The following is a 26,583-nucleotide window of genomic DNA, read 5'->3' on the forward strand; positions in this document are numbered from 1 at the left end:
GCAGCAAGCAGTGCATGTACAGTGCAGGAAGAGGAGGCAGCAAGCAGTGCATGTACAGTGCAGGAAGAGAAGGCAGCAAGCAGTGCATGTACAGTGCAGAGAGACAAGGAAGTACAGGCAGAGTCATCGGTGCAGGTGGAAGGAGACACAGCAAGCAGTACATGTACAGTGCAGGTGAGAGAAGAGACAGCAGGCAGTGTATACACTGAGGGGCAGGTCGAAGGTACATATGCAGTGCAGGAGGACAGGAGAGAACTACTCACATCACCTATGGAGCCTCCTGTCTTAAAAGAGCTCAGTGACAGCAACACTGAAATGCAAGCTCAGGTAAGATATCTCACTGATTGTTTCCTTACTTATAAATCATTGTTTTTTTTTTTTTACTACCAATGAAAACAAGCTGTTTCTCAGTGCTACTTAAAGCACAACTTTCAGCAAAAAAAAAAAAAAAAAAGAAATAACACTTTAACATGTGTAAAGCTGTCAATCCCTTCACCAAACGAGTCCAATACGTCCTGCACTGTCCCATCTTCTTTCTGGCGTGGACTGGACACCAGGGGCCACCATCTTCCAGCTTTTACTGGTGTCGCCTAAACTGACGTGAAATTGCCTTCCTGAAAATCTAAAAAAAATGCACATGTGGGATAGGAATTGTTGTGTTTTTTTTTTACCTACTAGCAAATCTCCTTTTGTGCCTGTCAGAGATGGAGTATGTGCAGAAGGAGCAGCCTCCTGGGAAGTGATGTATGTACTCCACGAGGCCGCAGATTTCCCATTCAGCCTTTACCAATGGAAAGTATTAAAAAGAAATCTGCTTTATAGCAAAACATTCCCAAAAAAACAAAAAAAACAAAAAACCTTGCCCCGTGAGAAGCCCTCGATCCCTCCACAAACCCAGCCCTATAGTAGGCAGTAGAGTAGGCAGACTTTTTATTACAGTAGAGCCATGCTTTGTCTTTTTGCCATAAATCAGATTCACCTGCCTGTTTTAGCCTCCTTTACAATGTACATTTGAGCATGTGCAACTCGGTGTATATTCTCAGCATACCCCTGTACCAGAACTAATAAACTCACATGCCCCTGCACAGTAGTTATGCCAATCCAGGATGGCCAAACAACTTAAAATTGGACAGTTGCATTGGTGATGGTGAGTATAGTCCAGTAGAAACAGATTTAATTTATACATTGAACTTGTAAATGTGCCTTAGCTGGCAACATATACAGATCTAAGGTCACCCTTTTCAATGTTCAACCCCTTTTTTTTAAGCTGTATAAGAAGAAATTGTAGATGGGTGGAAGCCCTTGTATTGTGACCCAACTCTTCAGTAACCACCTCAAAACTGCTGGGTAGTTACTGAAAGGTGTGGGGTGGTGCAGGGGCTGGGGAGAACACTGCTTTTGATGTGCATGGAAATAAAGTAAATAAAAAATACAATGTAACAATAATGTTGTTACATTGTCTTTCTCTGTTACATTTCTAATCACCAACTCCAAGCTACTTGCTATGTCCAAGCCACTCCCTATGTCCAGGGCTTTAAAATGTGAACATAAATCTCTTGATATGTCTCATTATTTTATCTTCATCAGGCTATTTTGTTCTGCTAGATTTGTTAGGTGTCCATATCCAGCCTTCTGTACAAAGGTAGTGGATTTAAGTAAGGAATAAAAGTTAGACATTATTTCTCCTATTGGAAGTTACATCCTGATTGTTTATACTAACTGCTTATTAGGGTGACTCGATCAGAGCTGTAATTAAGTCATATTTGGTCCTTGTGTTTAAGGTGTATGTGTAACCAAAACTTTTTTAGTTTTGAGTCAGGAAGGTTTATTGCCTTTTGTCTGGTTTTTACCACTATCTGGGACTCTGTAAGAGACATTTCCTCTCACTTACTGGTGATTGGTAGTGGGAAAAAGCTGCAACTGAAACACAACAGTGCTTATCATTCTGTACTCATTCTCAAATGAATGAAGATTCTTGCTGGACATGCACTAAAAACTGGGAGGAAAAAATTTTTTTTTCTTCAAAAATGGGGCCAATTACATTATGCTATTGATCACATTCAGTGTTCTCCCCCAGAAATTTTTTTCAGCCAGATTGGGGAAATCTATAAAAAAATTAGTTCTCCCCAATTGTTTATGCCATAGGTAACCAGTAACCCCTATATTTGTGTCAGCTTTTTACCACCCTTTTTACCCAGCTTTTTAGTGTAACAAGTTAGGCTTAGTTCACATTAGCAGTAAAAACTGTGATATTTACAGTGGCTGCAAAGGAATAGCAACCAAACAGTGCATTTGTTTTAACCTCCCTAGTGGTATTCTTGAGTGTGGCTCGGGTTGAAGTTTCCATAACAAAAGCTGTAACCCCGAGCCACACTCGGAGTGGAATCGCCAGGGAGACTAAAAGTCCTACCTGGTTCCCACGTTCCTGTGTCCTCCAGCAATACCCTGTGTACTGGCAATGCCCGGCCTGCATCTGCGTCACCGGCGTGTGAACGTTGGGGACGCAAGGCATCCCAGGAGGCTCTTGGGTGCTCCTTCTGAGCAAGCCTGAGCATCTTGGGCATGAGCAGAAGGAGCCTTTTCATCAAAAAGGGAAAAAAACGCCAATCTCACGCATGCGCAGTAAGATCAGCAATTTTTTTCCCATCTACGTCACCTGATCTCGCGCCTGGGTCTGGTGACGTAGAAAGAAGGGGCGAAGATGGCAGCACCAGGAGCGCCGGCACTATGTGGGACCCCATGTAAGAGACCTCCGGACCGATCGACAGCCTTGCAGGAATAAAGGTAAGTGAATTTTTTTGGTTTTGGGGGACTTTTAGGAGTTTAGTTCCTCTTTAAGAGAGCTCTTTTGCTTTTACATCATGAGATGCTTCTTGTGTGATACCTTGGTAATGACAATCTTTTTACAGGCCATTATTTAGTACTAAACCAGATAATAATTTGCACTGATAGGGGCTGATAGGATTGCTTTCTAAATACAAACAGATTTCAGCAGGTTTCTTGGTTTTCCATGCCTTTTTGCACCTCCTTTTCTTTGTGTTCAATACTCATTTCCCTGTGCCATTCCACTTTATTATACTTAGTTTTTTTGATGGACTCATTTGATTTGGCTTCTTTGTATGTATGAATTATTTGGGTTGTTACTGACATCTGGTGTAAATTTCATGTCAATACCCCAATTAGAAATATATGTGAAAAATGTTGATGTGTTCAGTACTTATTTTTCCCGCTGTATGTAATAGAGGCCAACATCTTTATGAAGTACAAATACATTCAGAGCTCATTCACACTGAGTTTATCACAACACTGTGGTGTAGATATGCTCTTACTGTTATATATTGCATTTTTATTATTATGATGTTTGCAAACCAAACTGCACTCCACTCATCAACACAGATACACCCAATTTGGTGTTTAAATGTAAACGTTCATTTATTTTTAGTGAATACATATTTTGATTTTGTTTTAGCCATACACTTTTTTATTCATTATACCAAATACACGTTCAGCCTTAAGCTCTGCACAGATGTCATATTTCTGTTGTTGAAAACAATCTTTTGTGATCATTTTACGGGAGAAGAAAGTGCTGCACAAGTGAGGTAGGAGGCGGAGGTCCCCCTCCCCACTGCTAGAGTTACTCGCTTGTCTAGGGGTACACAGGTTATGGTTATAAGGGCTATGCATGTTACTGGATGGCACAAACGCAGGGCCCCCACAATCTGGTGTATCTGGCAGTGTAGGAGAATGCCACTTACTGTGGGAGTGAAAGATAAGGGAAGTTTTATTCCTAATCTTTTCTAACAGTAGTCACAGTGTGAATGGGGATTTACAGCAAGGGTAAATAGTGGTTTTACTTGGTGCTTAGTTAACAAGCATTGACACACATTTGTGTTGCATAGAAGAAGCAACTGATGCTTTTATTTTATCAACAGGTAGCTAAATGTTTGCTTCTAGAATCCTAAAAAGATAAACTTGAAATGCTTCTAATAGGTCGCTCTTCCCAAACACTGCAAGCATTAGGGAAACATTGACATTGATTGAATACATCAAGAATTGTTGATTTAAACACCCGCTGAATGTTGCAGCCAAGGCACACAGTTACAAATCAATGTTTATTTCTAATGTGAATGTTCACCTGCTTACATTTACAAGATCAAGCAATGCATCAAGCAATCGTTAAATGATTCCCAAATCCATACAAAACCTGCTTTTTACCATGTGAACTGGCCTGTAGTCATTTCATGCAAACTCACACATTCCTTTTACAAACTGAGAAAATGCTACCACTACTGCAGACTACAGTTATATATCCTATGATTAGGGGACCTGATGGAGTCCCAACATTTCACTTTCTAAACTAAGCCATGTCCCTGTGCCATTTTAGAGGAATAAAAACCCACTGACATGATGACCCAAATGAAGTGTGATTTGCTTTTTTTTTTTTTTCTTCTGCCAGCCTGTGACGCTCAGTTTACATCAAGGTACGTAAATGTGTATATCTTTTAGGTTAAAGCCGGATTAGAATTAGCTGCATTAGTAAAATCTTATTAATGACGGCTCCAATTAAACACATCGTCACATTTGTTTTCCTACTGAAGATCCATTACTGCTGTTAATATTTGCCATAATGAGTACTGGTGTCTGGTCATAACGTGGGGAGGAAGAAGCAATGGAGAGAATAGTTCAAAAGGTAAACTTACTCCCCCTTACACCTACTTTGTCTAACATAGCAAACACTAGAAGTTATTAACTTTCTCTGACTTTATAGACCATTTTCGAACTGCCTAATATTTTTACACCAAGTATAAATATTCATATTTAACAAAAGAGTTAACATAGAATATCTGTAAAATTATAAAGCTAACACTCTTGATGTATTAAAACTGGACAACATTATGGAGCAGATTCTTATGTTTTCCAGTATGCAGCTGTTTTCTTTACCCCAACATTTCGACTGTTAAAAGGGCATTTGGATTGACATTTGACAGGATAACTATTGATCATGGCTCCTTATTAGTGGAGACTTGGGTCTAACAACTACAAGGTTATATATGGAGTATGAGAGAAAATTTAACAAACATTTCAAATATCAAAAAGCACAAACAACTTTTATTAAAAAAAAAAAGAATAGTAATAATAATAGTATTATTTTTATCACTGTTTAAATATAGTCATTTTGGACATTACAATTCCTGTACGGTTTGTACATTTACAATCCTTGACCATCATCTATAGTAGCTTTATGTATCATATGAAGTTTGTTTTTAAACCAATAGTAGTGCAATATATTGCCATTTCATTCATTTTTATAGTGTTGAAGGTTTTTCTTTTTAATTCCAAATGCACTATTTCTGAACAATAAAGTAGATGTTTGGCATTTCTTATGGCACTATGGCAGACTTGAATGTGACCAATCCAGGGGCTGAGAGAGGAGGTATCCCACCATGCCACCCTGTCATGGGGGTCATAGGTATTCCTGAAAGAAATTACAATCTCTCTATATAACTTTTATGTTTCTGTTGTAACTACATGCATTCTTCATGTGTTTGGATTGAATCTCCACAATCATAGAACCCATTTATCTAATGGATGAGTATAGAATTACAGTAAATAGCTGCTGAAATTAAATTACCTCTGTGCCTATAGCCCGCTAATGAGACAGTGAAACAACATCATATTGATGAGGACACCACTCTAAGCAAGGTTATTGTGTGATAACACTTGCAAAGTAATATAGCACTGTGTGTTACTCTGTCTAAATTGTAGTTATTCTCTGTAGTAGGTCTGGTCTTAGATGGCTTTTTAATCAAAACAGGGAATTCCATGCCAGTTTTTGTGTTGTAAGCTTCAAGGTTTGTTTGGAAAAACATCATAGAAGACACACCAAGAACACCAGTGACAGCTGCAGGAAAAGTGTTTTGTAAAATCTTTTAACCTGGCATGCTCGGCTATTGCTCCAGCGAGGCTTTTAGATGCTGAGCAATGCTGAGTTGGAAGGGTGATTGAATTGTAACCTTTTTACTGCAATGGGCATATACTGTTCTCCTATAAACGTGGAGACTCTTCAAGCAGGTGAGTGGGATTTGTAGTTTAAAGTTCAAAATTTTTTTATTGAGGTTTTTCAAGTTCAGGTCATGTTAACAATCCAGTAAAGTAAACAAAAATAAAAGACAATACAAAATACATACAGTAGAAAAAAAAGATAAAGATACATAGGGAAGGGGTCAAAACCAGATACCAGTCAAAAATACTAGGTTACATGTGCTCTTAAGCGTGGACAACAATGTAAAGGTATAAAAATTTTCACAATGCTCAATTACCTTGATATATTACAGTTAGGGTGATTTTTAGCAAAAATTTTCGTATAAAACATTCATAGAGGCCAAACATTTTTTATATGCACTGCATTGGTTTAAATCCGGAAGAACATTCCAATAACTAGGAGCTTGGATGTCTTTCCAAATCTTGGTGATATGTAATTTTGCTAAGAGCAGAACATGGATAACAACAGACCGAAGTTTGCTAGGAAATTGTTCAATGTGTAATAGAGCCAGTTCTGGTGTGGGTAAAACCTGCACATTAGTTAATACCGATAGTAAGTGAAATATCAAATTCCAAAAGGATGTTATAGATCTACAAAACCATAGCAAATGGGAAAGCGACACTATCGCTCTACACTTTCTCCAGCATTCAGCTGGAGAAAGTGTTTTTTCTCAGCTGTGAGAAAATTTTGATAATTTGTAAGGCGTTAGGTACCACATCTTGAGGCTTTATAGGTCTCTTTGAGGGCTAGGTTCCAGGAATAAGGAGTGATATCTTTATAGGGCTCTTTGGACCACTTTTGCATGTTTGTGGATATGAAAATTCTAAGTTCTCACTGAGCAGATAGTAAAATCTAGAAATACTTTTCTGCTGTAGAGAGTCCTGTTGAAAGCACAGATCTAAAGATGCATCTATAAAAAAATCTGTTATTATATTGAGGGTTTTTAAAAAGGTGCGTAATTCTCAGGTAGGTATAATATTAAGCGCTTGGGAGACCTGTATTGCTTCTCAATAACGTAAAGGGTTTAATACCTGTTGGGGTAAATATATCTTTTAATTCCCAGATACCACAGGCTATCCATTTTACAATGGGCAACTGCGGGACAAACATCTCCAAAACTTTAACATCTGGAGATATCTTCTAGGCTCTAGGCACATCTAGTTTTTACTATTCCATATAAAAGATAAAAGCATATTTTGTAATGTGCTAATGATTTTTTTGGTAAGGGGGATCGCAATGGTGCGAAAAAGTCGCCAGCCATAGAGATTTCACTTCTCGGATATTGTTCTAATTCTTTTGGTAGTGATGATGGTATACTATAGAAACTGATGTGTAGTTTAAAATGCCATGGGCTCCCCCCAGTACCCAACAGTTCCCAACACTGACACCTGTAGCTCCTCAAGAGTTTTTTCACTGGCAGTCAAAAGCATTGGTCTGGCCTGATTTAAATATTGTGGCAATGGAATCACTTTAAGTAAACATATCTACTACACTGATCTCCACTCCAAAAATAGCAAATGATAGCTGGAATCTGAAAAAATAAATGCCAAAAATGTGTAAGCCAAGGTAAAAAAAAATACAGTAACACAGCTTTTTCTCATTTTATTCTTTTTAGGTTAGAACTTCTCTGCATAAGCAAGTTGTGGTTCTTGGACTTGATGGATCTGGAAAGACAAGTGTCCTAAATTCCATAGCAGCTAATAAAGGGAAGGTTGTCACAACACCTACAGAAGGTGTAAATGCAGTGTGTGTCAACAATGGAAATTCTAAAATGGAGTTTTTGGAAAGTAAGTTTTATTATTTGTAAATTATTACAAAAGAAATGATTTATATTCATTTTTCTTACTGTTAGAGAGACACTGTCACTATGCCATGTAAAATATAGCTCCAAAAATTGCCTTTACAGTGGAGCTACCCACAGACTGCAAAGGTTAAATGCTATTTTATGACTTGGAGGATGTACTAAGTATTAACTTCTTGCAGACTCCTCCACTTCACCCTTTACAGTCCCCCAACCTCTTCTGTTCAGCTTTCTATTCTACACAGGCATGGGGGTCATCCTCGACAATGCAGGACCACTGCCCGGGCTTTATAAGTAAAGACACAGAGGGCCACAACCCAGACCATCCCAGAGAGAAGCAGATAGGCAGGATGCTATTTTTTGCTCTAACTTTTGGTTACTTTGATAATTGGGTAACTAAAGGGGAATAATATTTATACAAGCCTACACAGAATATCACATAATTTACTTTTCTATGTAGACACATTAATTGCTGTAATTTAAAAATCAGGAAATTACATTTTTTTAATTAGCATTCATCTTGTGGGGGTGCACCCATGAAAAATTGAGTGTCAAACCTCAAATTGGGCTGTTCTTGTAAGAGAGCAGGCCCGTCTGCCAAGAGAGGGAGGAGTAAAGGGGGTGGATCTTCAGGACAGTACATGAAAGCAATTTTTCTATTTAAGATCAAATGTTGGGTGAAATTTGACTGCCAGGTGAATGTTACAGATACTGTTTCTGCTAGGTCAGGAAAAGGGCAAAAATATAGTTGAGTGGAGACCAAATTGGCTGGTTTATATATGCCTCTTACAGTTTGTTGTCTTTAAGAAACAGCCTGACTAGAAAAGCTTGCGTCCTGCCAGAATACTGCAGACCGTGGCCTTTGTTCTCTGTCGGTAAGCAGTGATCTCTTTCAGAGGTTCAACACACACCCTGCTAGATCAGAGCCATAGCTCTCCCTCTCTACCATTGTTGGAAGAAGACATGCTTTTCTATTCAAACTGACTGATTTAGAAAGAAAACAAACTGTAAGACTTTGAACACCTTTTTCATTTGATGTACCTGGAATGTATTTAGCTGGTTCAGCTAGGCTTTTAGGTTGATGTTGTGTAAGTACAACTAGCTACTGTAACATAATCTATCTACACAGTTTATGCTATGGACCACCCACTACTTCAGTAGGAGTGATATTGCCCATACTGGACATGTTTTTTTTAATGACAAGTAAATTCTCAATAATTAATGCTATCAATAGTTTGGCAAGCTTTGGCTCACCCATATTGAGTAATGTTGCTCTTTCACCAACAGTTGGAGGAGGTGAACATCTACGTCCCTACTGGAAAATGTACCTCTCTAAAGCATTTGCTGTAATTTTTGTTGTGGACTCTGCCGATCATGAACGTCTTCCACTTGCTAAAAGACACCTACATCAACTGATTCAACATGACGCAATCGTTCCATTAATGGTTTTTGCTAATAAACAGGTATGGTCAAGTTATTTTCTTTCAGTGCGGTAAATCATAGAGATCAGCAAAGCTTTAGCCAGAATTTGATCCTTCAGTTCAGTTGTAATGCAAATCCTAATATTCTAATTATAACTTTGTTATAATTTTTATTTAAGGTAATAAACTGCATTTACAGGCAGGCTGGTTCGCTCTATCCTTCAATTATGAATCTGTCTGCTCGCCAGCCTGCATTCCTGACAGTGAGTTGGCTAGCAGCAAGACAAAAATTCCCTGTATAGGAACATTTTTTCCTTGTATAGGACATAAGTATGTGTTTATTTTCTGGTCTAGGTGTACTCCCCTACCCAGCCTGTGAGTATAGCCATAGGACTAGGACTGGTACCAAACTGGTTATTTACTACACGTAGGCATTGTAGACATCCCTAATGTCAGCTGCTGGTTCCAGGTGTAAGTGATGACTGTATTTACAGTTATTTTATTATTATTACTCATAGTACAACGATTTCAACAGATTTAAAGTTCCGCTTTAAAAAAAAAACTGATCAGGCAGAGCTGTATTGGAGAAAGGGACAGGCGATTTCCCTTCTGCAAGCATTCTTACCTGCCAGATCACCCCATGGAACTGTCAAAGTACCTGCCAGGATACCTGGCAATCCCCGCTTCCCTTACTCTTGTCAGGACAAAATGATGTCATCCCAGCCTTGTCAATCAAGGTGGCCAGACTAGGAGGAGGAAGAGGAAAATGGCAGGTTTATGAGCTAAATAGTTTGGGTCCCCTGGTAATCGGTCACCTTTACCTTTTGGGTTTGAATCCTGCTAATTGCAGTGTAATGAGGTAAAAGTTTACATAATATTATTTCAGAAGAGCCTCAAATTTACTTGGCTACGGAACTGCATTGATGGCTGAGTGGGTAGTTCTCTGTAGTTGTAGTTTCTCTGTAGTTTGCATCCTCATTTTTGGGTTTCTTTCGGGTGATCCAGTTTCCCCACTTCCCCAAAAACATGCAGTTAATTGGCTTTCCCAGAAATTGACCTGGGTATGCATGAAATATCAGCAGTGAAACCAAAATGCCATGTGGGCTGCCAGCTGCTAGGTGGAAACGGGATGCATTAAAATACGAATAAAAAAATAAAACTAAATAAAGAATTTCTGTAAACTTGCACATTTATGACTTGATGACCTCAAATTTAGATTTCAGTCCGTGTAACCATGTATTTTGAATTTTTTTTATAGTGGGTGAGGAATAAAAACTTGTTTTTTGGTTTCTGTGTGTGTTGTCAATAAAAGTATTTTTCCAAACTCCCTGTGTGGTTACTGGGACAGAAATTGAGTGTACGGCATCGGTGAAAACACATTTTAGTTTGTTTTTTTTCACAAAAGAATGTTAGAAACAAAGAATACATTTCCCAGTATCGACCCAGATGGCAATGAAAATTCACTCAATAACCCAAAACTAAAAATTCATATGGATATATTTAAATGTTTGTTCCACATTTAACCCCCCCTCCCTCCTTTCATCATACTGTCTCCTTCTGTGTCTTAACCAATTCTTTCATTTTTTTAATAGGACCTAAAAAATGCATATCACATCACTGAAATTCATGAGGCTCTTGGGTTGTCAGATATTTGTGAACACAGAAAGCTCTTTTTAATTGGGACTTATGTGGCAAAAGATGAGTCTGATGTTTCTTCTGGGATTCTGGATGCAAAGGAGTTTCTTGCACAGCTTCTTTCAGAAAGTTCTACAAAAAGACCATAAATTGCACTTGTTACAAGCACATGCCAAAGTTTAGCTGCAGTAATGCAGATTACTTTGCAGTTTTACTGTGTAAATTAGATCTTCTACTGTGCTAAACATACTGTCTTAGTAATATATTTTAATATATGTTCTATTTAGGTTTAAAACATGCCTTTGGGAAGTGGTTATTATTAGCTATACAATAGATATTTAACTGAAACTTGAACACATTCATCTGTAATAATATTTTAATAATTTTAGCCAAAGAATAAAGTTCAGGATTTATTACTTAACATCTGTAAAGGAGAAGATAAATATAGCTGTTGATGGCAGATACTAGATGTTATTTATTATTCTGGGCCTTTATGTATCAAATGGACATGGAAAAGACAAATTGGTGTATTTTGTTTGGGTGAAGAATCTGTTGAACTGGTCTGAAAAAACTGACTTCGACTCAAATACTTTTCATATGTTTTGTCCATTGTATTACTCTCCATCTTTCTCACTTATTTTTCTATTGAAACAGACTTAAAAAAATCTATATTGTCCAATTTTAAAAGTGCTAAATAAATAGAAATGTTTTGTAAAATCTAGAGTTCTGCTGGTTTGTTGAGCTTAACATGTGTGTTTGTTTAAACATTTCCTGTCTTAAAATAAAAATTCCCAGTTACCAATTCCTCAGCAGGGGACATTTTTTTTAACTGTAAGTTCTCTTATGGAAAAAGAAGCCTGCACACTATAAGCTACTAAGGCTAATGATTGGTTTATAATCATGTGATTACTGCCCATAATATCAATCATGGTTTTGTTTAAAAACATACCTAAATGACTGATGGAATGGGCCAATGGTGATCACACACTTAGTCCTCATCTGTCTTTGTATTTGGCCCCCTTGACAAATGCTTGAAGTTTGAAGCCGTTACTTTTCAATTTTACCCCTAGGTCATTGTCTTCTGTAGCAATAGAGGTGTGGACAGGCTGTGGCACAGGCAGTACAGCACAGGGGTAACATCAGTCATTAAACAAGCATACACGATTTCTCCTCTTTATATTTGCTGACATCACAGATATATCATGCGTGAGCATGACATTCACTGGCCATGGCCAATCTGCAACCTGATGGCAATAGCCTCATGGTGATAGCATAGGAGTTTTCCATAGAGGAGTCTAGGAGCTTCAGAAAACAGCTCTGTCATAAACATCAGCTATATGTACTGTCACCACCCGAGCTTCCGCACAAAATAGAGTGGATGCAGAATGTCTACTGACAGACTACCCTTGCTGAGCCACATAGGCATTGCAGATCACCATATTGGGCCTTTTCACTTGCATATGCCTGGCACCACAATGCTCCAAGGTCTACTGGTAGTGTATCAGGCTGGATATTGGTGACCAGAGATGTGGGGCAATGTTGATATTCTCAGCAAGAAATTGTACCAGCATCTTTCTGCTCTCACCTCTTTGAACACTGCACCTGAACCACACCCTCTCCTTCCTTCTAACAACCTCACCTGAAAACTGACCCCACCTGCATGCCCCCACATTCACCACACATAAAAACATCCCAATACATTACTGTCATTAAACATAGCCACTGTGATTTTTTAATGTTTTCTTGTTAAATATTTCTATGCAAAAAATATGCAGTTCATTCATTTTACATATATGTAAGCGTTGTTAATGTTCAGTCATTGTACATGGCTTTATTATTCACGCTGTAAGATCTGAATAGACCTATTTCCAGTTTATATTATATTACTAGTTTAAAATAAACTTTTGTTACGTACATATTTATTTCAAACAAAGCATTATATTCAATAGTAGACATTTTAAATATATTACATTTGTATATACAACATAGATAAGTATAAGTCTAAAGCACAAACCAAAACTATATTATATTTTTCTGTCAACATAATAAGCTCTGTAGAAAAAATATTTGAGATAAACATGATGTATAAATTGTGATTTCACAGTGCTTCCTTAATCCATAACTGATCCACATTTTGATGGTAAACCCTCTGATCTTCTCCATTTGGCTAATCGATCTTTGAACCATTTCTAGAGAAAATAAAAACATAATTAGTCATTGTATTGTGGATTCTCAGAAGATTTTCATGTAATACCCCTGGCTAATAAATAAATTGCTGTGCTCATGCTCCCGGCCAAGTACCTTAAATTTTTGCACTAGACAAGTTGGTGACACAAGTAGCATTTCCTGCACCTCTAATGCCTGTTAGAAATTCATCAGTCTGTAATATATAATTCAGTGTGTAATACACTTGTTTGTCTAGAAATACTTTGCCTGAAACATGGAAAACTGCATTTTCAAGCAACCAAAAACCTTTGAGAATATACTACATTATACAGAAATTGGTTGGATGAACATTCCTTTGTATAGTTTGTCATATTTTTTTTTTTTTTGCAAGTTTTTGGTAATTGCTGTGTCCCATTCCATTACTTATATGCGCAACCAAGGCACTGACACCGTGCCTGCTGTGCATTGTGGTGCACTGTGTTGCCAGTCATTTTTAATTATTCAGTGCCTTATAGTACACTGTTAGACCATCCATGGGCTGCCTTATTGCAGCTGACCTTAACACTTGGTAGGATTTATTAATGAGGTGCATATTGTCATTGGGTCCAAAACAAAACATTCAAATTCAGAAGATGACTCTCTTTACCTGTTTCATAAAGTTTTAGGACTTCAGTATTTTTTGAATCACAGACCTGGTATGTACTAGCAGCCAGGTAAATAAAAACTCTACTTGCCAAAACTTTGGCACCTGTCTTCTGCTATATCCAATGCTACAGCACTTTGAGTATTTAGGCCAGGTTTACCCTACTCTGCCCATAGAAGTCTCTTTGTAGCTGCTTTAATTATGAACACCCTAGTAATACCCTTTTCTATTTGTGTAAGCTAATGATCTAACGCTTTCATTTCTAGTGGGGCCTCCTGGAAGTATTGCTTGTGAAGGTGGTTATACCAACTATAAAAGTTTGTCATACCAACATCTTAAATACCTGTTCAACCTAACTATAAGTAAAGGCACCTCAAGTTAAAAGATCATGGTACACTGCATTGCTGTCCTCATCTTCCAAAAATACTAGTTATCTGGTTGACATGTTGATTGTGTACCTTCAGTAGTACTTAACTCTGGATGAAGCATGCACAGGAGTTCTGACACTCTAACTTTTCGAATTTTTACAGTAACCATTCTGTAAATGGGGTAAAATCTGATTTATTTTCAACTGAGTTTTCAACACTCCAAAATCCATTCACCTTTTTCTTACCAGATTTATAAAAAAGAGGACATGCATTTTTTGCTAGGAAAATGAAGAAAAGAAGCACAGAAGCCCTGAAGTGTAGAAAAATAGGTGACAATCTGCTGAAATAAACACGTGTCCTCCAGCCTGAGCAAGCTATGCTAGACGTGACTAATAAAATGCATTTATTTTAGTTTGACTCCCTCATTTTGAAAAGCCATATTTTTCATTCATTAGTTTACAATCCTATCTCTTACTAATTATTATGTGACAAACAAAGTTTCCACAAGAGGACGCCAGAGTATTATGCAATATTTAGCCTGTTGCAGTGTTTCCCAAACTACTCCAATAACACATTCAGTTCATGGTACCCAGATCGCCTTACAGAATAACTAAAATAATTAGGAGAAAATAATGAGGTTATGAGGCCCATGCATACCTACACCTTCCACACCTCATACCTTGGGAATGTAAACCACCATCTGTCTTTATAATTTATTTTCCTTTCTATTAGCGGGTTTTGAAACCTGTTAGATGTATCTGCACGTGTTACTTCCATCTTTTAACTTAAAAACAAGGAGTTTATTCCTCACTTTAGGATAAAGGACAAAGCCATGCAAACTTTTAGAACAATATAGGGCCATCCTTGTTAAAACTACTTTCTACATGATTTTTTAAATAACGAATGCAACAATTTACAGATTTTATTAAAACAATTATGGGTATGTTTGAAAACCAACTGTACAAAAAGAAATGTTTCTCTTCCTAGCAGTGGTAGTGTGAAACAACTAGTGTTTATGCAGATAAAAAGTAAACTTTAATAATTATTCCCATTTTATAAAAGCATCAACATTACAATTCGGGTACAAAATAACACATTTATCTATAAATAAAATACAGGCTTTTATTTTGTATAATTTAATGTGTAATACCATGCAACAAACAAAAAAAAATGTAAGTGGTAACACAAAACTGAACAAAATTTAAATAACAATGAGAAAGAAATAATTAGGACTGGTTAGTGGTAACTAAGGAATGATGAGTGGTAAATGAAGAACATTTTATATTGCTTTTCTGATGTACCTTCAATTAGCTCAGCAACCACATTTATGTAATATTTTGTTCATTGATATTGGTATTTATAGTTAGTATTGTTCAGGCTGAGCATGATAAGTGGACCAGGTCTAAGTGGACTGTTTGACATTTGCATTGCCTAGATTGACATTTCTTGTCTTCCCTCCTCTGTAGTTGTAATATTGTGTTTGTATTATGTACTTATTAGTAATGCCTGCAGACACAAAACAAATGACAAAAGTCATTTTACTGGCTCCTGAAACAACGAGCAAGACCCAGCTGTAAAAATGACAGCTAGGCATTGCTAACTATATATGGCCATCAATTGTAACTTTTGATATGACTTTCAGTCAATACAACCACATTTCAGCCACATAGAAAAGGCATTGTTTTTGTTAAGTTTGCTAACTAAGAGAGTTGCATTGTAAACAGAAACTGTATTTTATATACATATATATATATATATATATATATATATATATATATATACACTTTTAATCAAATCAATATCTGACATTTGTAAAAGAAAACGAACATAAAACCCATATTTATTGTTATGTTTGCAGAGACGCTGTGCACTGCTGTAATCATTGGACAGAACCAAACACTGCTTTTTTATCAGAGCCATTTGAAGCCAGGAAAAGAAACAAATAGCTCAGTGTCAGTACAAAGAGAGGCAATGCTCTGCATTACCCATTAATGTATCGGTTTCACTGGCTGTTTAGTGAAAAGGGACAATTGATGCCATTCTGGACCCACAAGGTCAGCCAGGGAAAAGCAGAAGAAAACCGCAAACTGGTAATACAACTAAACAAAGATATCATGTTGTTGCCAATAAACTGTTTGTGACAATGCGTTATCTGTTCACGCTGTTTGATAAGAAGACTTTGTTTAGTAAGTCATATGATGACAACCAGAGACCAGTACCACGTAATGGTTTATTTAAATGCTGCTGCTGCAGCACAGTACGTTGGTATGTCAAATAAAATGACAGTCCATTCCTGCCTGGAGATCAGTTATATCCTAACAGTAATTTATGATACGGTGTTCAGAAAGGACTTTTGAAAAGGAGTTATTTGACTATACAATGAATGTTAGACAAGTAAAGTTTTATTTTTACTAGATTAGATTTGTAATCTAAAAATGCAGAGGTTGAAGGATTATGTTCAGCATTCCTATCTCCTGAGTATTTCTTCCCTGTGAACCTATTTGAAAAAAAATGTAGTAAACAGAGGGGATATATCCAGTTTCATAAGCTCACAAAGCTATTTAGGCAGTCATCCTGTCTCTCCAAAGTCTTTACCACTTGAGATGTTGTAAACATTTTTATAATGGTCACAATTGTAAAATTCATATCTGATGACCTAAATAGTTAAAGCTGAACTCTAACTGAGCATTTTTAGTGACAGAGATACAGATTATTAACATTACTGTATTACAAGGGAGATTAGGAAGTTAAGAACCTTTCATGGCTCAGATTCAGTACATACAGTAATGTGTTACAGTATGTTGGAGGACAAGTTGGATAAAGTCTGTACAAACCCTTTAGGTAAACCCCAATGTTGTCATTTCCAGAATTAATGTTTTAATTATAGGGTGTGTATTATAAAATGTGTAATTGGTACATAGTAAGATGGTCCATCAAAAAAATGTTTGGGTCAAATTTGCTAAAAAGAGGAAAGGGTTATTTTCAACATTCTGCTGGGCTATTTGTAACAGATGGTAATAGCCAATATATTCAAGCTGAGTGGCTTAATTAAATCACAAAATAGAATTATAGCAGCAAATTATAAATTATTAATTAATCAAATTAGGATATTAAAGCTGAACTAAATCAAAACATTGAAAATTTGTGACCGGGTGTTTTTTTTTATTGTAGAAGAGGCAGGTAATGTTCCTTAAGTCGTGGGCAAGGCCATCTTCACCTGGTCCTCTTATTTGTTCCCAGTCTTTAGCCAGGCCAGAATGATGTAAATCCTGCACATGTGCCCAATTCAGTCCGTTCAGCCCTGGGGGATGCTGGGATACTCATCATATCCTGGCCAGGTATACCTAAATACCACATAGCGAACAAGCAGGTAATCCACCTAGTGAGCTGACTAGAACTAGCTCCCATGGTAGACTTTTAAATTAATACACTGCTTTGTTAACAGACAATACTAAATAAAGTAAATGTAAAGTCAAAACTTTCTTTCTGGAAAGGGGAGTAAAAGAAAAACTTCTAAAGGGAACTCCTGTTTCACTGGCTAACATTGCAGATTTCTTCTTACTTCCTGTTGGTTACTGGAGCAGGAAGTAAAGGAAAAGGCCACAAAACACAAACTGACAGATGTTCAATCATTCATCATTTCCTAGTAAGACCTAGAGACATCCTCACTTTTGCATTTCTATGTAATTCAGGCAGATCATGGCTGCTTGGAGAAGCTGCAGAGTGCTAAACATAGCTTCCATAAAACATTATACCAACTAGCCTCATGCCCTAGATGGCTCTAGGTAAAGCCCACAAGCAATGCTGATCCTCTATGATAGGGGTCTGGACAAGAACAGCAACCCCTAAGAATAAAGGGCTAGTTGATGATGGATGTCCATTAGATAGGAAATAAGGCCAGCTCTATCTGACTAGCTGCAGGCTCTAATGCACACTGTAAGAAGACTTGCAATGAGACACACACACACACACACTAGTGGCTCACCTTTGTAGCTTCCTCATTGAGCCCAGCTTCAGCAGCAATAAGCATTATCAAATACTCGTCCGGCTGTTTGCTCACTTTATTGAAATTACTTTCAAGAATGTCTTTTTGTTCCTGGCTTAGCTCTTCAGAGTCGTTCCCCCAGGACTGTTTTTGCGTTGAGCTCATAATTTTTACCAGTGTCCACGTATCTATAAAGCTGTAATGCATTAGGAAACACAGTCACTTAAATCATAATTTACTGTAAGTTATGTATTTTTTAAAAAGAAGCTCTTTTTGTGTTTCTACAGTATATAAAACGTACAATGTTTGTACATTCACTAAATGTAAAAAGTGTAATATACCATTTTTTATTTCACATTCAGAACAGCTAAAATGACTTCTTGTGTCCTGAGTTTATAGCAATGTTCTTTTGTAAGATATTTAAGAGCATTTACTTGTGCATTTATGTGCTCATAAATTAGCACACCTTTTTATATTGCTACCATTGGTTGTTTGGATATACTTTGTACATGGCACAGGAAAACAAATGGATAAATTAGACCAACCTTTCACACCCTTTTTACCATTGAAGAGAAATATTTTATGGGTCTCAGACAACGCCTGTTAAAAAAGATAGCTGCAGCTCATGGTCCATTAGCTCAAACAATATATTACAGGTAAACTAAAACAAGAAAAAGATATATGGGTTTTCTAGCATGTTAACACCCTCTTCACTGTACAACTTTACTTTAGGTAATAATCATGAAAATAAACAACAGTAATGCCAATAAAATGCCATCAAAAATCATATGGCTCCATTTATAAAACAGGGACTCAGACATTCCCTCAAACATTCCCTAGTGGGAATCTTCCAGGTCCATGTGTTTCAATGGCAGTAAACGATTTCCACCAGGGAATGTTTGAAGGAATGTCAGATTCCCTGTTTTATAAATAGAGCCCCTATTGTTCCCTTTCATTGGTGGTCACTGAAAAAAAATTATAGCTGAGGTCAGAGGGTAAATGCCCCTATTCGTTGATGGTTAGTATAAAAGTGCCTCCTTACAATGGACATCAGTAAGGTTTTACTTTACATTGATGGTAAAAAATATAGGTTTTCCATACGAGGGTAGTCAGTAGAAAATATTCTCTTTTTTATTGGTGGTCAGTTGGGGAGGTGTCCCCTTACAGTCGTTGTCTGTTAAAAAAAATGCCCAGTTACACTGGCAGTCACTGGTTAAAATCTCCTCCTATACTTGTGGTCAGTGGAAAGGTGCCCTCATACAACAGTTGTTAGTGAAAGACATGCCAAGTTACACTGGTCATCACTGGTTGAAATTCCCTCTTACGCTACTGGTTAGTAGGAGAGGTGTCCCTGTACAATGATGGTTAGAGGAAGGATAACCCTGTTACATTGGTAGGGAGGTTCCACCTTTACATTGGTGGTCTGTGGATGAGTGACATTCTGATGAATTATGTTGGGACCTGAATTTTAAAAGCACCATGCTGTATCAAATCAGTTCACTACTGCCCACTGATCGAGAAAGTTTTAGCAACTGGTGTAGAAGTAGGAACTTTTTGGTTCTGAACAGTGAACAGAAAATCCCTCCTAGGCAGTCAACATCAGAATATATTTGAACACTGGAAACATTTTCTCCTTCTTGTTTATTGAATTGTAAAATGTTGACAAATGATGAGCGATGGATAGATAGACCATGATATATGTGAATGTTTCTATTGAGAACACAAGCAAAAAAAAAAAAAAAAAATAGCCCAACAGTATATACATAAAACTAAGGAAATGTATGTGAAGGTTCCCATTACTCCAGGTCATTGTATATGTAGTAGTTAGCAACTGGACTTATTTTTTTAATGTTGAAGATGTTTTGCTGCAAAACGTTTTCAATATTACAAAAACACGTCCAGGTTGAGCAATGGGGTTCTAAAGCCTTATCAAAAACTGGAGAGAACAGTCTAGTCTTAACATCTACTTTAAAGCCTTTACAAAGGTTCTTCTATCTTCATGGTTGTGGGTAGGCCCTTGTTGTCCTCAAATACAATGCAGAAGTATTGCTCTTGCAATGTGAAAGATGATGTCAGTGTTTGTGACTTTTGGAAGCTTATGGAACAGGATACTAGGAACCACACACACACCAAGGTGGAGCACACGCAGGGGTGTGTGGGATAAGGTAAAGTACTATTTATGTCACCCCTACACATAAACAAGTATTTAACCCTATGCAGCATGCAGCTAGCCTTATTCCAAGCGTTTTCTGAATCTGGTGTTTACCTTTTAATATAGCAATCAACAGAATTTCCTAGGTATGTATACAGTATATGCAGAGAAGAGATAAGAAATCAAACATACCGTAGCAGAATAATAAAATAAGTGATCAATAAGGAAAAAATAAAGCAAACTGACAAAACACAGAGTGAAATGATAGGTACTAATATAAGATCACAGATAGAAAGGATTAGAGAAAAAAAAGGTGAAGCTATGAGGAAAAGGGCAGAAGGAAATTACACAGAATTACATAATCATGTTTATTTATGTGTAATCATGTGCTGATGAAATGCTGCCAATCTGGTTTGTCTTCAGCACTTTTTTACATCATTTAGTTTGTATTGTACACCTAAGAGAATTAGTGTGGGAAAAAGGTTAAGAAAATTGCAATTTTTTCGAGCAATTTATGGATCTGAACTATTATTTCCTTCATAGAATGATGCCTATAACCACTGCCCTAGAAACATATTAATGTAATGCCTATTCTCCTAATTTAAAAGTTGTGGTTGCATTTTATCCTTTAGGTTTGGCATATAATGTTTAGGGGTGTTGGTTGTAATGTATGTTGAATGAAACCAGCAGCGTCTTTTAAGTTCTCTACCAGTTAGTTCTCTGCACTTTAGATATTTGCCCTGCACATCTTGTACAGCACTCCATTGATTAGCCTTTAAATGTATTAAAAATAACCAAAGTGACAGGAAAATAGACTCAAGATTTATGCAGGGCAAATGTCTACAGCAGAGCCTTTTGGAGAAGCATATAGCCAGAAGGTTACATAGCTCCACCAGACTGCATTATTATTTATATAGCGCCAACAGTATTTATATAGTGCCAACATATTACGCAGTGCTTTACAAAGCCCATTGTCATATCACTGGCTGTCCTTCAAAGGAGCTCACAATCTAATGTCCCTACCATAGTTATATATCATTACCCCTGTCAAGGGGTAAAAGGGTTGTAAACTAACTGCATGTTTTTTTAAGAATGTGCGAGGAAATTGGAGGAAAACACAAGGAGAACCTTCAAACTCAATGCAGATAGTGTCCTGGCTGAGATTTGAACTTGGGACCCAGTGCTGCAAAGGCCACATTGCTAACCTCTGAGCCGTCATGCTGCCCAGTTGGCTAAAATATCACTTATGGGTGGACTACTCAGATCAGTATATCAAACTGGAGTTTTTTTGTGCTGGGCCTGCATATGGCTCTTTCTCTTCTTCTTTTCTTATTCTTTAGGGGCTTCAGCAAAATTAAGAATTTACTGTGTAAGACCCTAGGCCAGGCATAGGCAAACTACGGCCCAAAGAGGATGTTTCTCTGGCCCTTTGGGTGTTCCGCGGCTCTGGCCGGTGCCACCCGGAGCAGGGTCAGAAGAAGGACCTCGCCGGGGGGGGGGGCGCACTGGCCAGATCCGGAGAACACGTCCCGGGATTTGAGCCTGCAATGGGAGAGTTGTGTCACTGCACACAACACAGCCCACTCTCCCATCACAGGCTCAGATCTGCGATGGGAGAGTGGGCGGGGTTATACCATCATGACGTCACATTGAAGGGCGTCATGATGGCATAACCCTGCCCACTCTACCATCGACCCGCCCCTCTGCCAATTTTTTTTTTTAGATTGTGGCCCCTGACTAAAAAAGTTTGCCCCAGGCCTTAGAGCACCATTACACTTTCAAAGGTAAGGCTTCATAAATTTTTCACAGACCCTTTCTCCAGGATAAAATACGGTTATTATTGTAACATTAATTACCCTAATGTCGTCACTTATTTCTATAACTAGTTAGGTGTGGCTCTAGACATAATTTAGCTCCTTTCCCGGTTGATCACGCATTTCAGTTCACTGGTTGCTTTGTGTTTGAGACCTGTCTTATATGATATTCTACACCTTGCATGTCACCTATGCAAAACACATTGAAACATTAGCAAGAACAGTATATGACTATGTTTTACTACATGCATATCTAGACTATATATAATGTTCCACATCTCCTCCATAAAGCCACAGTACAAAACATATTAGTGTATTTATGTTGTAACAAGAATTTGAAGCTAATATATTTTCTACTGGCACTTTTAGAAAACGATGTGTAAGACATATACAATTTTTAAAGATCTGAGTGTGAATGTGGAAAAGTGCTGCAGATATGTATTTTTATGTATAAGAACCTTTTGATTTTACCAGGCACTGCTCAAAGTGTGTGTTTTAGGAATAAACGTACTGTCCAAATAATAAAGTTACCTAGTTAACATAAATCTGACATAGTTTCACAAGTTTCCTATCTGTAATTATTTTTGGTTTTACTAACTGTCCTGTCAGCCAATAGAAAAACACAATTCATTTTAGCGAGATTGGAGAAATGATTTCATTGTATCCAGGAAGATTTTATAAAGAACAGATTTGGATTTTTGCACAGAGGTTTGGCATGTAGAGATTGGTATAAAGCGTTAACGGGTTAGAGCAGTCAATCACAACCAGGTCTGCTCCACAGGTTCCTGGAACGGGGTCTGAATGATTTCCAACCTGATGATGTCTGCATAGTTGCCCACACTAATTGGTAGAGTTTCACACTGAACCAATAAATTTGTTTAAGCTGTCCCTGAGACAGGATAAAAAGGTTGAGAAAAACTGTTAGAGAGAACAATAATGAGCTTGCCAAAACTCCCCTGCACAACTACTGTTAGAATGAATATTTTAGCTGTTAGCATGCTGTTTATAGAGAAAGAGTAACAACCATTTTATATAATTTTACTGTGATTAGTAGTTCTTTCATTAGGTGGTATTAGAATTTTTAATGCTTGTGTAAAGTATTTGTCTTCCTAGTGGAACTACATTTTCACGATGTAACTTCATAAGCCTGATTTATTAAATCTCCTCAAGGCTGTAGAGGATACACATTCATCAGTGAAGCTGGGTGATCCAGCAAACCAGGAAGAGAATTCTCCAAAGTCATTTGCTATTTGTTAGTGTATTCTTCTAAAGTGTATTCTCTCCAGCTTTGGAGAGCTTTAATAAATCAAGCCCCTTGTCTTTGTGTTCCTGTTTTTCTAATACAACAAAAAAAAGGGCTCAGCCATGAATCCAGCAACGTCATGGCTGCCATATCTGCAGCAGCTTTCCAACAGAAAAAGAATGTCATGGGTCAATTTAACAGCTAATTCTTAAGTGGGGTAGCCAGTGGAAACCACTTAGAAGCTCTTGAAGTCTGACTAATACAATTTATGCCCCCGGTCCCTTGCCTTGTAAGTTGTCAATTTCTGCTTCATACACTTACCAACTGGTTTACACTTTTCAAATACCTACTTACGTCGCACTTAGCCTGCTGTTTCATTTACACAGTATGTGACGCATGTCAGGTTTCCTTGTGGAAAGTTTCCTTATGTCATAGTAGCTATGCCAGGCCCACTAATGCAAAAGAACCTTTGCTTCAAGGTGAAAATCCCGGGAGTGAACCAGTGAGTGAGATCTGTCACAACAAGTCATGTTTTAGAAAGGTGAGGTTCTCTTAACTCCCTGGCAACATGAGTTTTGCATTTCACCAAGACTTGTTGAAACTGTTAGCATTATATATGTATCAAGTGATATATTACCCAGTTTTGGCTGGGTTCAATCCATGGAGCTGCTGAAAAACACTATCCTTCTCCTTTGCCTTTAGAAAACCTGTTTTTGCATGTTTCTACAAGAGCTATTCATTGATTCATTGATAATTCTACTCAACATTCCTAAATTGTTTCTGCTAGGTGTGGCTAGGATTACACTTTGATGGAATCATGGTAAAAGGTTTATTTCCCCATATGTCCATGCTCTAATTTCGTCTTCCGCTTGCTGTAAATCTTTAGCAAGAATATCTCAAACAGGACTGTCCAACTCCAATCCTTGATGTTCACAAACAGGACAGGATTTTCATATGTATACATTGGATTTATTAAGGCTCTCCAAGAATAGAGAGGATAGACTATCATGGGAGAACCTGGGTGATCCAGCAACTCTGGAATGAATCTCATCCAGGATTGAAAACCTTTGCTAACTAATAGCAAATGATTTTTCAGGAAATCTTTTCCAGTTTTTGCCCAGGTCCCAGTCTTGGAGAAGATAGAATATCTTGGAGAACTTTAATGAACCAGGCCCATTGTATGAATACTGAATGATATTCATTAAAAGCTACAGCAAGTCAGGTAGTGCCGACCTCATTTTCTGGGCTGATGGACCCCAGCATCATCTACCCCTTTTCTTCCCAGCCATGGAGGTAAAAAATGCCTCCTTTATTAACGTCTTTACAGCTATGAAGACATTATATTATTCATAATTTTTTTTCATCATTATCTTGTATTTATATAGCAAATAAGTTTAATTAGCGGACTTACGTTTTGTAAGAATCAAACAACAATATCATTTTTATAGACCATGTAACCTAGGGGTGCCATAGTTTCAAAGCAGAAGCATGGAATTTGAATGAATTGTTACTGGCAATATTTCTATGTATAGCAAAATAAAAAGAAACTCATTTTTTACCTTTTAGCTCTAAAAAATGTTTTACTGTGCCAATCCCAAAAATGCCATATTAGCAGCAATGCTTTTAATGCATTTACAATCTGTTTCACATAACAAATATTTTAAGCCGTTAAGGTATTTTATTAAACTATTAGGTTAAGCATATACTACTTCAATTTATAAAATCTGATTGCTCTTTACATTCAGACTAGGTTACCACAAGCCTGGGCAATTTAAAATAGGCAGATAAAAAAACATAGGAAGAGGTTACTTTTGAGTGACAATCTATAGAATTAAGCGCTGCAGACTTTTGCTCTAAAAATCAAGGTTGATTCTGTCCCTTTCCACCATACAAGCCCTTATCCAAGTCTCATTGAATAATAAGGGGATTTAAGAATTGGTAGGGGAACAGTCAATGTTCATCTGTCATTTTTCAACTGCTTAAATCTCTGGAACCACTGACACATTACCATGCATCCCATGGAGGGGATTCTCTGCTTACACATTGGGCCTGATTTAGAAAAGCCCTCCAGATCAGATTCCTTCCAGGTTTGCCAGATCACCCAGTTTCACAAATGAAAGTGTATCTTCTCAAACCTTGGAGAGCTTTAATAAATCAGGGCCATTTTCCTCATCATAAGCTTGAGTAGTGAGATGTCTGCCTTATTTTCTAAAAACTGCTGTTACATTACCATATTCCTTATTGTGCAGTTGATAAGTTTCATTTTAATAATGAATATTTTATACTATGAAATAACCTTCTAGGTAAGATGAAATGTGCATTGTTGACTTTCAACATTGAATTGATCGTAACAATGAACATAATTAATAATAAATAAATGTACAAGCCAAACAGTTGCCACACAGTCATATGAGTTTCTGACCATCCACAAAGCATTCCACCAAACAAAGTCACATGTTTCTGGTGAGTCTGATAGTTTTTGGATTCAAGTTACAATGTCGTACAGAATTCTCTATAGACATGTCCATGCTACAGGCACAGAGTAGCTAAGAGAATGGCTAATATTGCAAAAATGTGTAGACAAAAATTGGCAAAATACCTGTTGTTGTTTTTTGTTGCTAAATACTTAGTCACATTAGTATGATTTTCAGCAGTCAAAACAACTTTTGCAACATTTCACCCTGCTCTAGAGCAATGTGATCTTGCCTTTGACCCATTTACAAAAGAGCAGAACATTTTACATTCCCCCAGCTAGGACAACAGCATATCATTTTACTAAATTGTGGTTTATAGGAATAAATATTAGTTACACCAAAGTGGTTACTTTGTATTTGTACACAATAAGAGCAGAACTGAAACAACATGTATACAATTTAGAGAACACGGGTAAACTGATATACTTCTTTTGGAACTGATGAAATGATTAGTTGCCATAGGATACAAGACAAAGCACTATTGCTATTTGCACTGGAATAACTCCAAATGACTTCTGATACAACAAGTAAAAAGAAGTCTGCAGTATGCCAAATATTCTATGGGTTAGCACACAGAAGCAGTTGTCTCGCCAAGTATTATATACAGTAAGTAAGTAATGGTCAATTTACTTTATATAGGGGTTCCCAAGTTTGACCCCGAGATCACCAAAGGGCTGTACAATAATTTTTTGAATGTAATGCTACAAAAAGCTGTTAGGGATTTCAGACATACTACAGGGAATGGTCAGTGACTGCAGACATTGTACAGGAGATAGTTAGAGACTGCTAGCATACTACAGGAAATGGTCAGAGACTGCAGACATTCTACAGGAGATGG

The 26,583-nt window shown here is 37.3% G+C and overlaps 2 protein-coding genes across 5 annotated transcripts in view; one reads left to right on the forward strand and one right to left on the reverse strand.

The window, feature by feature from the left end:
- Positions 1 to 11,617, forward strand: part of ARL9 (ARF like GTPase 9) — a 12,360-nt gene extending 743 nt beyond the window's left edge. The window contains exons 2-5 of one of the 3 annotated variants that reach the window (XM_072404568.1): positions 1 to 327; positions 7,659 to 7,830; positions 9,132 to 9,307; positions 10,858 to 11,617. In XM_072404568.1, the coding sequence (XP_072260669.1) occupies positions 1 to 327; positions 7,659 to 7,830; positions 9,132 to 9,307; positions 10,858 to 11,049 (867 nt within the window). In that variant the 3' untranslated portion in view covers positions 11,050 to 11,617. Of the gene's footprint in view, positions 328 to 2,496; positions 4,691 to 7,658; positions 7,831 to 9,131; positions 9,308 to 10,857 lie in introns of those variants that run through there. The other 2 variants (XM_072404569.1, XM_072404570.1) reach the window with 2 other exon arrangements.
- A 987-nt stretch (positions 11,618 to 12,604) lies between these two features.
- HOPX (HOP homeobox) overlaps positions 12,605 to 26,583 on the reverse strand; it is a 16,263-nt gene continuing 2,284 nt past the window's right edge. For both annotated transcript variants that reach the window (XM_072404571.1, XM_072404572.1), the window contains exons 2-3: positions 18,063 to 18,258; positions 12,605 to 13,089 (exon numbers count right to left, since the gene is read on the reverse strand). In XM_072404571.1, coding sequence (XP_072260672.1) covers positions 13,012 to 13,089; positions 18,063 to 18,227 — 243 coding nt within the window. In that variant the 5' untranslated portion in view covers positions 18,228 to 18,258 and the 3' untranslated portion in view covers positions 12,605 to 13,011. The remainder of the gene's footprint in view (positions 13,090 to 18,062; positions 18,259 to 26,583) is intronic.

This window comes from Pyxicephalus adspersus, chromosome 3 (genome assembly GCF_032062135.1).
Source record: "Pyxicephalus adspersus chromosome 3, UCB_Pads_2.0, whole genome shotgun sequence".
Taxonomy (NCBI): domain Eukaryota; kingdom Metazoa; phylum Chordata; class Amphibia; order Anura; family Pyxicephalidae; genus Pyxicephalus; species Pyxicephalus adspersus.